This window comes from Oncorhynchus keta, chromosome 28 (genome assembly GCF_023373465.1).
Source record: "Oncorhynchus keta strain PuntledgeMale-10-30-2019 chromosome 28, Oket_V2, whole genome shotgun sequence".
In the NCBI taxonomy this organism is placed as follows: domain Eukaryota; kingdom Metazoa; phylum Chordata; class Actinopteri; order Salmoniformes; family Salmonidae; genus Oncorhynchus; species Oncorhynchus keta.
The window spans coordinates 8,234,852-8,250,789 of NC_068448.1; the positions used below are offsets into that span (position 1 = coordinate 8,234,852).

The 15,938-nt window shown below is 41.0% G+C and overlaps 1 protein-coding gene across 2 annotated transcripts; it reads left to right on the forward strand.

Moving 5' to 3' along the window:
- Positions 1 to 781: 781 nt before the first annotated feature.
- LOC118360372 (homeobox protein aristaless-like 3) lies at positions 782 to 11,533 on the forward strand. 2 transcript variants are annotated; one of them, XM_052484711.1, is made up of 4 exons: positions 782 to 1,297; positions 7,068 to 7,345; positions 7,622 to 7,684; positions 8,550 to 11,533. In XM_052484711.1, the coding sequence occupies exons 1-4, from the start codon at positions 934 to 936 to the stop codon at positions 8,898 to 8,900; spliced, it is 1,056 nt and encodes a 351-aa protein (XP_052340671.1). In that variant the 5' UTR covers positions 782 to 933; the 3' UTR covers positions 8,901 to 11,533. The 2 variants fall into 2 exon arrangements, with proteins under 2 accessions (XP_052340671.1, XP_052340670.1); XM_052484710.1 differs by having other exon boundaries at positions 784 to 1,297; positions 7,622 to 7,729.
- The last annotated feature ends 4,405 nt before the right edge of the window (positions 11,534 to 15,938 follow it).

A 15,938-nucleotide genomic window follows, 5' to 3' on the forward strand; every position in this document is an offset into this window, starting at 1 on the left:
TCTGTACCCGTTTTCTTGGTGTTAAATGCATTATTCAAGGGAGCAACAGTATAATGACAAACTGTTGCTATTGCTTGAAAGGGTCTATGAAGTCTAATTGATAGGAGAAAATAAAAGCAAGTGCATAACTAAGATATCTCGTCTATTCAGTAGATTTGTAGGTGATATTCATATTCAACCAAAATGCCTTTAGTTGAGTTTCGTTGTGGATATTCAAAATGTAGCCAACAGCATTAAAAAAATGCCTAACAGATGGCCCACTAATGTTTTTAATATGTATCGGCAGTGTTCTACTGAAATGATGCGTATTCTAACATTTCAAGTAGAATGCATTTGAGAAAGAACATCAAAAAAGAGCTTGAAATTCAAGCGTTGCGCATGAATTGTAGCCAACAGATTATGATGCAATATAATAAAATATATCTATAGATATCCCCCACATTCCCTGAATTTAATCACAAAGAATTACTGTTACATTGACATTAATCCGGACAGTTGGGTCTAAAATAATATAATCTGTAAAATAAAGTGATAAAAATGAGGGCACCAATACATTTCCTCGGGCGCATTTGGCCATTTGGCACAGAACATAACAAAACGCCTTCATGTTTGTTTAATGTGCCTTGCGTAAAATGCTCTCTATATCCCTGCCCGAATTAGTCATCTGCTTGTTTTTGTAACAAAATGAAAGAGGATTTAAATGGTTAATTGTAGCGACAGGAATCACACGTGATTGAATTCTTGGCGGATCATATCAGCCCACTGTCCCGCTTGGTCCTCCCTGTTTCACGGGTCTTTGTTCATGATCTCCTAAATCCCACCCACTTGAAACGAAGAAAAGAGTAAGAAAAAACTCGCGCTCGCACAGAAACCTTGCTTTCACTGTAACAGGGACCAGAGTAAAGTCGTTAAAGTGCATCCCGGACTGACCTCATGATGGAGGCGGACAGTTGTTTATCTTTCTCTTCGCAGCCAAACCGGACAGCACTGAATAACTCTCCCGGTTTGGATCAGAATAGTTCTGGAGGTTCGTTCCTTCCCTGCGATGAACTACAGAAAAGTACACATCTTCCTCTCGCTCACCGTCTGAGTCTCCGGGATCAGAGTGACTTCTACAGCTCAAGCTCCATGGGACGGTTTAACGACGGCGCGTCCGCGGAGTTTACGCACGGGGCAGCCTCCACGAATCCTCGCGCCTTGCCCAACAAACACAGCAAATACATGGAAAATATTAATCAGGACCAAAAGGTTTTATCAGTAAGCGGGAAGGGCTCGTTTTATGACAATTACTCGGAGGGTAAGTGGAGTTTTTATAAAAAATAATCGAAATCACGGCCATCAGTGTGTGAGGCTACGAAAATAGTAATAATTATCATAATAATCGTTATTATTATTATTATTATTATTATTATAACGTAGGCTATTTACCAAAATAATATAGGCCTAACTGAATAATGTCCTGAGTCTATTTATTGCCTGTGGAAACCGTTTGACTTATCAAACATTGGCAAAATCCATCGTGATAAAGATAATGGAGATCAACATTTCTGTAGCCAGCTACCTCAAATTGTTTCAAGTTTGACTTTATAGTGTGGTGACTCGGATAAATATATTTTCTGAGTTTCTTTGGCGCTGCAAGGCCGGGGGATTTTTCAAGGTCTTGGACAAAAACGTCTCCAATGATCGTAATTCATTTTCACCAAATGTCTGATTTTAATTGTTCACCTACAATTGTATTACTATTCAGCTTGTTTGAATAAAGTATGATATTGTTCCAAAGTGTTCCACAGCAGGCCCGGATCAAAGAAATCTCCCCTCAAAACGGAATGACTTTGTAGTATAGATCTGAATGCTGCTACGGCTTACTTAGTCCACACATGATAATACTCGGGCTAACATATTGAATTAGGCCTATATTTTGTTCCTTGCGAGCTCTTTTTCAGAACTTAATTCTTTTTTTTGGTGCACATAATTTCCCCAATGTTGCCTATAAAATGTTAATAGCGCGCCGTCGTTGAAACACATATATAGGGGCCATGGCATGTTATAAGCCTAGACGACTACAAAATGATATAGCCCGCGTAATTGTCTAGGCCTACTAAAATGAATGTGCAACTATATCTAAAAACGTATTTTAGCCTTTAGGCTACCTTAGTTTTATCACCAAATGTAGGCTATCACAATGTAAAAATCACTTGGTAAAAGTGGACACACATCACTGGTGATAAATATGTCATCGGGTTTTATCTGCACTTGACACTGGTAGTCACAATTAGTTTTGAAGTAAAGTGCGAGCGGGCCAAAGGTCAGAAAGTGACTGAGCCGTCTAGGTGCGTGATTACGGCGTCCGTGCAGGAAGCTTCCACCCGTAACACATCAATCCCGTGCAGCCTTCACAAAATACATTCATAAATTGAAATAATAATAATAATACAGTTAAAGTTTATTTGAAATTGATCATGTTTCTTATCTGAAAGTTCTGTTTTTGTTTCTGTATAGCTAAGTAAAGTTGCACATATCCAAATTAGATTCTCAAGATGTCCTTTATGCAAAATTTGCCTCCGTGTCATTTTGTTGTTTACGTCAAACTTTTCAGATGACATTTTCCTTTTTCAATATCATCACATTTAATTAACCACATTAGGACATTCCCAAAATAATTGTAAAATATATTCAATTCATTAATACCATTGAATTCCAAATTAGAACTAGATTAACTTAAATATATAAAAACTGAAAATGCAAATGAGATAAAACTTTGGCCAACTCAGATGTTTTGATAATGTAATGTGAGATTTGATCAACAACAACAAAACAAATCTTTGGCTTGAAGCTACAATACAACAGTCCAAGTTTGAAACACTTGATTAAACTTTTATAATATCCTATGAACTCAAGTCTTAGGATATGACATGGTTCTTCAGTATTATTTATTGAAGTTTTGAAATCCATCCTCTTAAGTTGCCAATGAAGACATGTGAGTCCTGATAAGGACTTAGTGATGTATGTGTTCAGAATAACATTCATATCAGTCTGATTCATGTTGTTGCCAAAGACAGCCATATGATGGAGCAGAGAACCTCCATCTCCACAGTTTATCTTTATCTGAAATCTAGATAACAGGTCTGATGTCAAATTGACTGGATGATATTCTATTTCCATAGGCTTTGACTGTGGTCTTGAATGATTTATTTTCTTAGATTCTTCAGATATTAGCAAACACAACCCACCCACGCACACACACTTGACACATACGCAGGCGTGCATACACACACAGGAACGCACACACTAGTGCGCATGCACGCCAAGCACGCACACACACACATGCACACACGAACATGCACACAAAGCGTTTTTAAATTAAAAACACCTAAATGAAAGAGTTTATTACAATTTTCAAAATAGGGGTTGTTGACTATATAATACTGCGGTTCCTGAGACCCCCAAATATTGTTATGATTAGAATACTTTTTTTGGGGGACAAGAGAAATCCATTTGTTGTCAGTCTGTGAACTCTAAAGCAGTTTAACCTGAGTGTTGGTTTTCTGGGTCAGATTTGAGTGGAGATGTGGTCCACATGACAGTTGCTTGCTGTCCAACATTCTGGGGCACAGTCAGACTCACACACCTTCAAAGGCAGACTAGTCTTCCTGTTTTGTCTATCGGTGCTTGGGAGGGGGGAGGGTTAGGGTTTAAGGATGGTAGAGCAGTGGGTTGGTATACCACATAGCATAAAAATGTTATTGAAATAAATAGATATATTGAGATAGGGGGATGATCAATTGATCAGGTATTCATAACCTGAGATCTCATGCATGTTGACACTTCTTGACCCTTCACAGTCATAAAATAATAATTTACAAATGCAAAATGATTCAAAAGAAAACATTTTACATTTGTAAAAGTACAATTACAAAAATGCAAAACTTGTTACTAACGCTTCAAGACTTCAATCGCATGATCTAATCTGCATAAGACGTCCATTATAAAATACTGTCCAACCCAATCCAATGCTCCAGAAATGTTACATTTTTCATTTCACAGAACAAGAGGCCAGGGAGAGAACAGCTGAAATTTCCACGTGACGTCAGTATATACTCACATTGGTCCACTTGGACTTTATCTCGACTGCACCGTTTTGTAATGCATTTCACATACTGTGCATCTCCAATTACACTGGACCATAGGGAGAGAGGATGTGGGCTCTTGGTAAAAGCCAGCGGTGGAAGAAAAAAACATAGAAAATGAATCAAGTAAAAGTGAAAGTCACCCAGTAAAATACTACTTGAATTAAACGTCTAACAGTATTTGGTTTTAAATATACTCGAGTATCAAAATGTAAATGAAATTGCCAAAATATACTTAAGTATCAAAAGTAAAAAATAATTTCAAATTCCTTATATTAAGCAAACCAGACGCCACACTTTTAAAACATTAGTTTAATGTATGGCTAGCCAGGGGCATGCTCCAACACTCAGACAACATTTATAAACAAAGGATTTGTGTTTTCGTGAGTCCACTCGATAAGAGGCTGTAGATGACCAGGGATGTTTTCTTGATTAGTGCGTGAATTGGACCATTTTCCTGTCCTGCTAAGCATTAAACATTTAAGGAGTACTTTAATGTGTCAGGGAAAATGTATGGACTTTTTTTTTAGGAATGTAAGGAAGTAAAATAAATAGTTGTCAAAAAATATAAATAGTAAAGTAAAGTACAGGTACCCCCCAAAAAACTACTTAAGTAGTACATTCAAGTATTTTTACTTAAATACTTTACACCACTGGTAAAAGCTACACTACAGAACGTCTGACGTCTTTTTGAATACTTATTCTTAGATTGTAACTTCTTAATAACCTCTTTCCAATCTCTTGGCATGATGAATTATAATGTGTGGTTGGATCTAAATAGACATCAGGGGGTTACATCCAAAATGGCATCCTTTTCCCTATATAGTGCACTACTTTTGACCAGAGTTCTAAGGGTCCCTATTCCCTATATAGTGCACTACTTTTGACCAGAGTTCTAAGGGTCCCTATTCCCTATATAGTGCACTACTTTTGACCAGAGTTCTAAGGGTCCCTATTCCCTATATAGTGCACTACTTTTGACCAGAGTTCTAAGGGTCCCTATTCCCTATATAGTGCACTACTTTTGACCAGAGTTCTAAGGGTCCCTATTCCCTATATATAGTGCACTACATTTGACCAGAGTCCTAAGGGTCCCCGGTCAACAGTAATGCACTACATTGGGTAGAGGGTTTCCATTTTGTAGACGCAGGACAGGAATGTTGTGTTACGGTGAAAGAAAAGCCCTCTGTTTTGGAACAGAAATTGAATTAGGTTGATGTTAAATGACTGCTCTCAAATGGTCCCTGTGTGAGGCTTTAGGACATGTATTTAACTTTAGGACACAGGGAGAGTGCAGATACTGAAGGAGAGTGATTCTCTTCTGGGACCACAGAGTTAGACATACTGTAACAAGGCAACAGTAAACATGTCGTGCCTACGAATGATGCCCCCCCCGCATGTGACTAACAGATTTCACTTAATAACTATTACTGTAATGTAGCAACGTACTAACGGACGGAGACAGATCCACAGCCCCCTCCCTGTTTTCATTGTGAGGGACAATTAACATGAACAATAACATCCATACATCTATCTACAGTCCAGTCATCCAAACACGCCCAGGGTAAAACATTATGGTACAGTCCAGTCATCCACTCATCATGGACTCCATAAGGTGTCGAAAGAGTTCCACAGAGATGCTGGTCCATGTTGACTCCATTGTTGTTGACTCCATTGCTTCCCACAGTGTGAAATCGGCTGGATGTCCTTTGGGTGGTGGACCATTCTTGATACAAATGGGAAACTGTTGAGCGTGAAAAACCCAGCAACGTTGCAATTCTAGACACAAACCGGTGCGCCTGGCACCTACTACCATAGCCCGTTCAAAGGCACTTAAAACTTTTGTCGTGCCCATTCACCTTCTGAATGCACACATACACAATCCATGTCTCATTTGTCTCAAGGCTTAAAAATCCTTCTTTTAACCACCTGTCTCTTCTCTTCATCTACACTAGAGTGGATTCAACAAGTGACATCAATAAGGATCATAGCTTTCACCTGAATTCACCTGGTCAGTCTATGTCATGGAAAGAGCAGCTGTTGATGATGTTTTTGTAGACTCAGTGTAGATTGCCATTTCATTGGTTTGTTATTTTATACACACAATCGTACTTTCTAATCAAATATGGGTCAAATGGGGGTCGAATTTCTAACTTCCTAAATGGGTTAATTCTCACACATCAGAGTTTGTTTTCTGCTCAGTGATTCAAGACCTTCATTTAAGGAAGGGTGTTGACAGCGAATCAAAACAAAGCGTGTTGCAGTAGGCTGGAATGTTGTGTCTGGTCAAATCTGACTCAACCATCATTTATTTCCGACTAAAGTTGATGTCCAACACCATCTCATTTGTTAATGTAGTAAAACGATACCACAAGCAGATCACTTTAGTGTTTTAACATAATACTACAGTTACCTCTCATGTCGACGTTTCTCATCAGGCCTTTATACCTCGTATTGGGGGAGGAGGAGCTGGGAGACCCCTGAGACAACATGGGAAGGTTCTCGTTCAGATCTTAGTCATATCTACCGGAGAAAAGACAAGCCTGCATCCTGTTTATTCTTTTCCAGAATGTTACGTTGCTGCCTCTTACAGTGGACGTTAATGAATTCAGTTTAATATTATGGAGAATATTGCGTTTGTAGCCAGTGGACATTAATGAACCACCCCTAGTCAGCCTTAGGGTGGCGGTGTAATCTGGGCATCTCTGTGTGACAACATTACCACGGGTAGACGTCTGAGCCTTGCTTAAACACAGAAATGTACTTTAAGCGCGCGTGCACACACACACACACACACACACACACACACACACACACACACACACACACACACACACACACACACACACACACACACACACACACACACACACACACACACACTGTTTTGAACATGTAACCACCATTCTCTCTTTCCCTCCCTGTATGCTCCTCCCTCAGCCAGAGAGAAGGCGGGTCCCAAGCCCATGGGCTATCCCTTGATTGGCTCAGACTGCTGCATCAAGCTGAAGGAGCCAACCAACGGTCTCCAACCAGGGGACTCCATAGCAGACTCCATCGACCTTTCGGGCAAGAACAAGAAACGTCGTAACCGCACCACGTTCAGTACCTTCCAGTTGGAGGAGCTGGAGAAAGTGTTTCAGAAGACTCACTACCCTGATGTTTATGCCCGGGAACAGCTGGCCCTCAGGACCGAACTCACAGAGGCCCGTGTACAGGTAGAATAATGCCACTCTACACAGAAAATACAAAGTGCCCTCTACCCATGCTGCTACAGTAGCTAACAAGGTTTGCAATAGTATTAGATATTTGTCACCTCCCCCCAGATGAATCAATATCCCAGGGCCTATTTCTATGTTCTATTGAACAATTCTAACAAATTGAAGCCAAATTCTTTCAGGCAGGTAGGAACATGGCAAGGCAGGGATCCTATATAATGGTAGAGAAAAATCATCTCTCCAATCTCTCCCTTAGTCTCTCTCTTGATTCGTCAGGTGTGGTTCCAGAACCGCCGGGCCAAGTGGAGGAAGAGGGAACGCTACGGGAAGATCCAGGAGGTGCGAAACCACTTTGCTGCTACGTACGATATCTCTACGTACCAGGTACACCCTGACACATAGATCTTTGCTGCTACGTACAATATCTCTACGTACCAGGTACACCCTGACACATAGATCTTTGGTCACGTCATACGATATCTCTACGTACCAGGTACACCCTGACACATAGATCTTTGCTGCTACGTACGATATCTCTACGTACCAGGTACACCCTGACACATAGATCTTTGCTGCTACGTACGATATCTCTACGTACCAGGTACACCCTGACACATAGATCTTTGCTGCTACGTACGATATCTCTACGTACCAGGCACACCCTGACACATAGATCTTTGCTGCTACGTACGATATCTCTACGTACCAGGTACACCCTGACACATAGATCTTTGCTGCTACGTACGATATCTCTACGTACCAGGTACACCCTGACACATAGATCTTTGCTGCTACGTACGATATCTCTACGTACCAGGTACACCCTGACACATAGATCTTTGCTGCTACGTATGATATCTCTACGTACCAGGTACACCCTGACACATAGATCTTTGGTCACGACATACAATATCTCCCTCCTGCCTCCCTCCAATAGGTGCTAGATAACATACACACTGACACATAGATCATAGGTCATAGGTCATAGGTCACTAGCTATAACCCTTCTATCATTATCATCACAGACTAATTAGAATCCTTTAAACCAATCAATCAACCAATCAAAGCAATCAATAATGATATAGACCCATACATTGAATGACCAAGCATTGGCATTTAAATTTCAAATAGCATGATGGGAATTACCTTTATGCAGTGGAGCGTCGTCATTGGTCTCTAATCAGACTGCTCTCTTCCTTTGTAGATGCAGAGCAACCTGTGGCCAGGTGCAGGAGGGGGGTCCGGCGGGGGCTGTGTCCTGGGCCCTGACACCATGTCTTCCTCCTGTATGAGCCCTTACCCCCATCCCCACAGCAACCTCCCCTCTGTGGGTTTTATGGGCATGCCCCCGTCTTCCAGCCACCCACACCACCCTCACCATCACCCCCAACACCACCCTGGCATCAACGGCCTCTACTCCCTCCACAGCTTCCCTGGGGCCCTCGGGGGCCACTCCTTTGAGCCGGGGCCCGAGACAGAGTATAAGTCATCCAGTCTGTTGGCCATGCGGATGAAGGCTAAGGAACCTGGGAGTCTTCTATCCAGGCCTACATGACCACCACAGTGTCAGGGTCAGATCCCCACTATGTATTGACTGAGCTAATGCATTCACACACACATTCAAACTCAATCTTGTATACTAGCAACCCGAAGGATAGTTATGGCCACATGTATTTGTGTTCCTGCATGCTGAAATGACAGCAGAAGTCAAAACTCTACACACACACACACACACACACACACACACACACACACACACACACACACACACACACACACACACACACACACACGTATAATTAACCTTGTGGGGACACATAATTCAGTCCCATTCAGAATCCTATTTTCCCTAACCCCTAACCCTTACCTTAACCCCAAAACCTAACCGTATCCCCAAACTAACCCTAGCTCCTAACCCTGGTCGAAAACTAGCTCCTAACCCTGGTCAAATACTAGCTCCTAACCCTGGTCAAATACTAGCTCCTAACCCTGGTCAAATACTAGCTCCTAACCCTGGTCAAATACTAGCTCCCAACCTTAAAACTAACCCTCACTCCTAACGCTAAACCAAATTCTAACCCTAACACTGATTGGCTCAAACCTTGACCGGAAACCACCTAGAAATAGCATTTGACCTTGTGGGGACTAACAAAATGTCCCCAGTTTGTAAAAATGTTGATTGATTTAAAATATTCCTGTGGGGACTTCTGGTCCCCACAAGTATAGTTAAACACACACACACACACACACACACACACACACACACACACACACACACACACACACACACACACACACACACACACACACACACACACACACACACACACACACACACCTCCGCTACTTTCCTCCAAATAATGTAACATTGCCGTAAACCCACAGACTTCAGACCGTGACAGGACCGACCATTTGTTTGAGTTTGTTAGGCCACCATCAGGCACAAAACCTGCCATTTTGCAGACATTTTTATTCAATCCAGATTTGAGCATTATCACAAACATAGTGAGACCAAAGAATATAAAAACAATATTATTTAAATATGTAAGATGTAGATGTTAATAAAGTACAGTACCAGTCAAAAGTTTGGACACACCTACTCAATTCAAGGGTTTTTCTTTATTTTTACTATTTTCTACATTGTAGAATAATAGTGAATATATCAAAACTATGAAATAACACATATGGAATCATGTAGTAACCAAAAAAGTGTTAAACAAATCAAAATATATTTTATATTTGAGATTCTTCAAAGAACCCCCACCCTTTGCCTTGATGACAGCTTTGCACACTCTTGGCATTCTCTCAACCAGCTTCATGAGGTAGTCACCTGGAAATCATTTCAATTAACAGGTGTGCCTTGTTAAAAGTTCATTTGTGGGATTTCTTTCCTTCTTAATGCATTTGAGCCAATCAGTTGTGTTGTAACAAGGTAGTGTGGTATACAGAAGATAGCCCTATTTTGGTAAAAGACCAAGTCCATATTATTGAAAGAACAGCGCAAAGAGAAACAACAGTCCAGTCAATCCAGAAAATGTCAAGAACTTTGAACGTTTCTTCAAGTGCAGTCGCAAAAACCATCAAGTACTATGATGAAACTGTCTCTCATGAGGACCGCCACAGGAAAGGAAGACCAGAGTTACCTCTGCTGCGAAGGATAAGTTCATTAGAGTTAGAAATTGCCTCAGAAATTGCAGCCCAAATAAATGCTTCAGAGTTCAAGTAACAGACACATCAACTTCAACTGTTCAGATGAGACTGAATCAGGCCTTCATGGTCGAATTTCTGCAAAGAAACCACTACTAAAGGACATCAATAATAAGAAGAGACTTGCTTGGACCAAGAAATAAGAGCAATGGACATTAGACCAGGAGAAATCTGTCCTTTGGTTTGATGAGTCCAAATGTGAGATTTTTGGTTCCAACCACTTTGTCTTTGTGAGACGTGGAGTAGGTGAACGGATCATCTCTGCATGTGTGGTTCCCACTGTGAAGCATGGAGGAGGAGGTGTGATGGTGTGGGGGTGGTTTGCTGATGACACTGTCTGTGATTTATTTAGAATTCAAGGCCCACTTAACCAGTGTGGCTACCACAGCATTCTGCAGTGATACTACACCGTCCCATCTGGTTTGCGCTTAGTGGGTCTATCATTTGTTTTTCAACAGGACAAAGACCCAAAACACACCACCAGGCTGTGTAAGGCCTATTTGACCAAGGAGAGTGCTGGAGTGCTCCATCAGATGACCTGGCCTCCACAATCACCCGACCTCAAACCATTTGAGATGGTTTGGGATGAGTTGGACCGCCAAGTGAAGGAAAAGCAGCCAGTAAGTGCTCAGCATATGTGGGAACTCCTTCAAGACCGTTGGAAAAGCATTCCTCACGAAGCTGGTTGAGAGAATGCCAAGAGTGTGCAAAACTGTCATCAAGGCAAAGGGTGGCTACTTTGAAGAATTTAAAATCAAAAAAATATTTGTATATGTTTAACACTTTTTTTTTGGTTACTACATGATTCCATATTTGTTATTTCATAGTATTGATGTCTATCATTCTACAATGTAGAAAATCGTAAAAAAAATAAAAATAAAGAAAAACCCTTGATTGAGTAGGTGTGTGCAAACTTTTGACTGGTAATGTATGTGATGTATGTTGTACTTTATTGATCAACAATAAAGGGTTTCATCTGCCTCCGATCGTCAGAGGGAAAATGTTTCCGCTAATGTAGGTTATGGGCACAGGTAGATTTCAACAACTACTTTGGCTACAACCTTTACTGACTGTGGTGTGATCAGACTATACAACATCCAGGACTACAATAGCTGTCAGTCTGTTGAGGTGTGCTGTGGTGTGTGTGTGTGTGTGTGTGTGTGTGTGTGTGTGTGTGTGTGTGTGTGTGTGTGTGTGTGTGTGTGTGTGTGTGTGTGCGTGTGTGTGTGTGTGTCGCAGTATAGCTGCATAGCTGGCCTCACTTCAAGAGACCTTTGGCTAGCACCCCATGCATCAGTTTAAAGTGGCAGGTCCATTAATGAAAAACTAACTGAGCGACCGCACTAAGCCGCTGATGATGAAGTGTAGGGCGGCTATAGGGCCTCCTATAGTCCCCACTCTGCATCGAAAAGGCAGGGTTTTTGCTAAAACAGTAAAATAATCCTGCAGCAACAATTATAATTAATGAACATTTTGTAGGGGTTGATATCCAGTGTTTTTCGTGAAAGAAGTCTGAAATGTCAAAGTCCAAATGATAAAACTTCAGAAGTCGTTTTAAAACCTTAAATACACAACAAGTTTTACATTTCCTGCTTTGCAGAAAATTTCTCATGCAACAGGGTGATCAAATTAATATCCAGCATTTCACGTCTGTCAAATAAGGGATGAGCTATACAGAGCCTTCAGAAAGTATTCACACCCCTTGACTTTTTCCACATTTTGTTGTGTTACAGCCTGAATTTAAAATTGATTTTGATGTAGATTTTTTGGGGTCACTGTCCTACACACAATACCCTATAATGATTATTTTTTTTGGCAAATTAATAATAAATGAAAAGCTGGGTTTGTTATCGCAAACCTAAATAAATTCAGGAGTAAAAAAGTCACATACAGTAATAAGTTGCATGGACTCTGTGTGCAAAAATAATGTTTTACATGATTATCTGTAAGGTCCCTCAGTCGAACTGTGAATTTCAAACACAGATTCAACCACAAAGACCAGGCAGGTTTTCCAATGCCTTGCGAAGAATGGCACCTATTGGTAGATGGGTAAAAAAAATAGCTGGCATTGAATACCCCCTTTGAGCATGGTGAAGTTATTTATTACACTTTGGATGGTGTATCAATACACCCAGTCACTACAAAGATACAGGCGTCCATCCTAACTGAGTTCCCGGAGAGGAAGGAAACAGCTCAGGGATTTCACCATGAGGCCAATGGTGACTTTAAAACAGTTACAGAGTTTAATGGCTGTGAAAGGAGAAAAGTGAGGATGGATCAACAACATTGTAGTTTCTCTACAGTACTAACCTAAATTACAGAGTGATAAGAAGGAAGCCTGTGGAGATAAAAAATATTCCAAAACATCTTGTTTCCAATAAGGGACTAAAGTAGTACTGCAGAAAATGTGTCAAAGTCATTTTTTGTTGTTGTCCTGAATACAAAGTGTTATGTTTGGGTGCAAAAACCGAAAACACAAGGCCAAATCTACACTATAGTTTCTATCAAGAAGCCAGTGAATGTTCCTGAGTGGCTATTTTGACTTAAATATACTTGAAAATCTAATGGCAAGACTTGACAATGACTTTCTAGCAACGATCAACAACTAATTTGACAGAGTTTGAAGAATAAAACATTTTTTTTAAATGGGCCAAATGTTGCATAATCCAGGTGTGGAAAGACTCAAAGTCATAATCACTGTCAAAGGTGCTTATATAAAGTCATGACTCAGGGATGTACGGTGCATTCGGAAAGTATTCAGACCCCTTGACATTTTCCCACATTTTGTTACATTACAGCCTTATTTTAAAATGGATTAAATAAAAAAATGTCCCCATCAATCTACCCACAATACCCCATAATGACAAAGCCAAAAAAAGGTTTTTCGAAACGTTTGATAATTTATTCAAAATAAATTTACATAAATATTCAGACCCTTCGCTATAAGACTCGAAATTGAGTTCAGGTGCATCCTGTTTCCATTGATCATCCTTGAAATGTTTCTACAACAGGATTGGAGTTCACCTGTGGTAAATTACATTTTTTGGACATGATTTGGAAAGGCACACACCTGTCTATATAAGGTCCAACAGTTGACAGTGCATGTCAGAGCAAAAACCAAGCCATGAGGTCAAATGAATTGTCGTTAGAGCTCTGAGACAGAATTGTATCGAGGCACAGATATGGGGAAGGGTACCAAAAAAGGTCTGCAGCATTGAAGGTCACACAATGGCCTTTATCATTCTTAAATGGAACAAGTTTGGAACCACCAACACTTAATAGAGCTGGCCGCCTGGCCAAACTGAGCAATCGGGGGGGAAGGGTCTTGGTCAGGGAGGTGACCAAGAACACGATGGTCACTCTGAGAGTACTTCTGTGGGGATGGGAGAACCTTTCAGATGGACAACCATCTCTGCAGCATTCCACCAATCAGGCCTTTATGGTAGAGTGGCCAGACGGAAGCCACTAGGCACATGACAGCCCGCTTGGAGTTTGCCAAAAGGCACCTAAAGACTCTCAGACCATTAGAAACAAGATTCTCTGGTCTGATGAAACCAAGATTGAACTCTTTGGCCTGAATGTCAAGCGTCACGTCTAATGGAAACCTGGATCCATCCCAAAGGTGAAGCAAGGTGGTGACAGCATCATGCTGTGGGGAGGTTTTTCAGTGGCAGGGACTGGGAGACTAGTCAGGATTGAGGGAAAGATGAACGGAGCAAAGTACAGAAAGATCCTTGATGATAACCTGCTCCAGAGCGCTCAGGACCTCAGACTGGGGCGAAGGTTCACCTTCCACCAGGACAACACAGCCAAGACAACGCAGGAGTGGCTTCAGGACCAGTCTCTTAATGTCCTTGATTCTGGACATGAACCCGATCAGAAACTCCCCAAATACAGGTGTGTCAAGCATATAGCGTCATACCCAAGAAGACTTGAGGCTGTAATCGCTGCCAAACGTTCTTCAACAAATTACTGAGTAAAGGTCTGAATACTTGATATTTCAGTTTTTTTCTAATAAATTTGCAAAAATTTTGAAAATGTGTTTTTGCTTTGTCATTATGGGATATTAACCTGTTTTTGCTTTGTCATTATGGGGTATTAACCTGTTTTTGCTTTGTCATTATGGGGTATTATGTGTAGATTGATGAGGGGGGGACGGACGGACGATTTAATCCATTTTAGAATAAGGCTGTAACGTAACAAAATGTGGAAAAAGTTAAGGGGTCTGAATACTTTCTGAATGCACTGTGTGAGATAGCACATTTATTGAAAATTAAATACAGAACTAACATTTCTAAATACATGTTTTCAATAAGTCATTATGGGGAATTGTGTGCAGATCGGTGAGAAAGAAACACAATTTAATTAATACATTTTGAATTCAGGCTGTAACACAACAAAAATGTGGAAGGTGCATGAATACTTTCTGAAGGCCCTGTAAGTTTCACTGAAGAAACTGGGATTATAATGTCCTCTTTTTTTATCACAATGAGTATTTTATGGAGAGGTGATTCATTATTCTTTACTGATAGGCTCTTGCCTTGACACAGCGGTGGTGTGGCGTGATTTCCCACATTCCAAAATGGGTTTCAATGACCCAGAGTTACTGTAACTCAATGGTGAACGTGCATATAGATGTGACGTCATTGTTTTTTAGCACTATCCACAGAGTTTTTAAACTATGGCGTGCACCAAGGTTCAATTCACCAATAAATTGGGATTATGTATACTGTGCTAATGACCATAGAGAAAAGAGTAGGTGGGAATGTACAGCGAGGCATTTGTTGTAAGTTCGGCCGCCATTTCAATTCACCGCTGCTATTGGGGTCTCCTTAGACCATTGGGAAGAGTGCCCCCTACTGGCCTTCTGACAACACATCCAGCACCATCTCCCATCCAAGGATCAAGCATGCCCACCTCTACAGGGCAGATTCATTTAAGAGGCAATAAAGCCAGCAGTGGGAAGCAGGCGGATGGTGGGGCTGCTGGCTACTATTGATTGAAGGAAGATGAAGATTCATGAGAGAGAACTTCATGTTTTCTCTGTGTCTACTTGTCTTCGCATCATTGGATGGTGCTGCTCTGATATGTAGAGTTACGTGCCACCACCCAATCTGGTAAACATGACAAGATGCCCACTCCGTGTCAGCTCTGGGTTAAAAACAAAATGATTTACTGTGAAAGATAGATCCTTCAAAGCTACTTTTGATTCCCCAAGTGGTTAGATTGCTATGGGCAAATATTTGGTACACACTCTTTACATTCTATCTACTCTCCCTCTAGTAACTTCAGTACTATTACAGCAATGCTGGAACTGATTAGCTGCCAGCCAGTCCCCTCCCGGCCTCCCCTGATCTGTGTCGTGTTTTGTGCGAGACGACATGTG

Coding starts and splice junctions, on each gene's coding strand:
- LOC118360372 (XM_052484710.1), top strand. CDS start 934: ATGATGGAGGCGGACAGTTGTTTATCTTTCTCTTCGCAGCCAAACCGG. Junction 7,346..7,621: donor TCACAGAGGCCCGTGTACAG/GTAGAATAATGC, acceptor TTGATTCGTCAG/GTGTGGTTCCAGAACCGCCG. Junction 7,730..8,549: donor ACGATATCTCTACGTACCAG/GTACACCCTGAC, acceptor CTTCCTTTGTAG/ATGCAGAGCAACCTGTGGCC.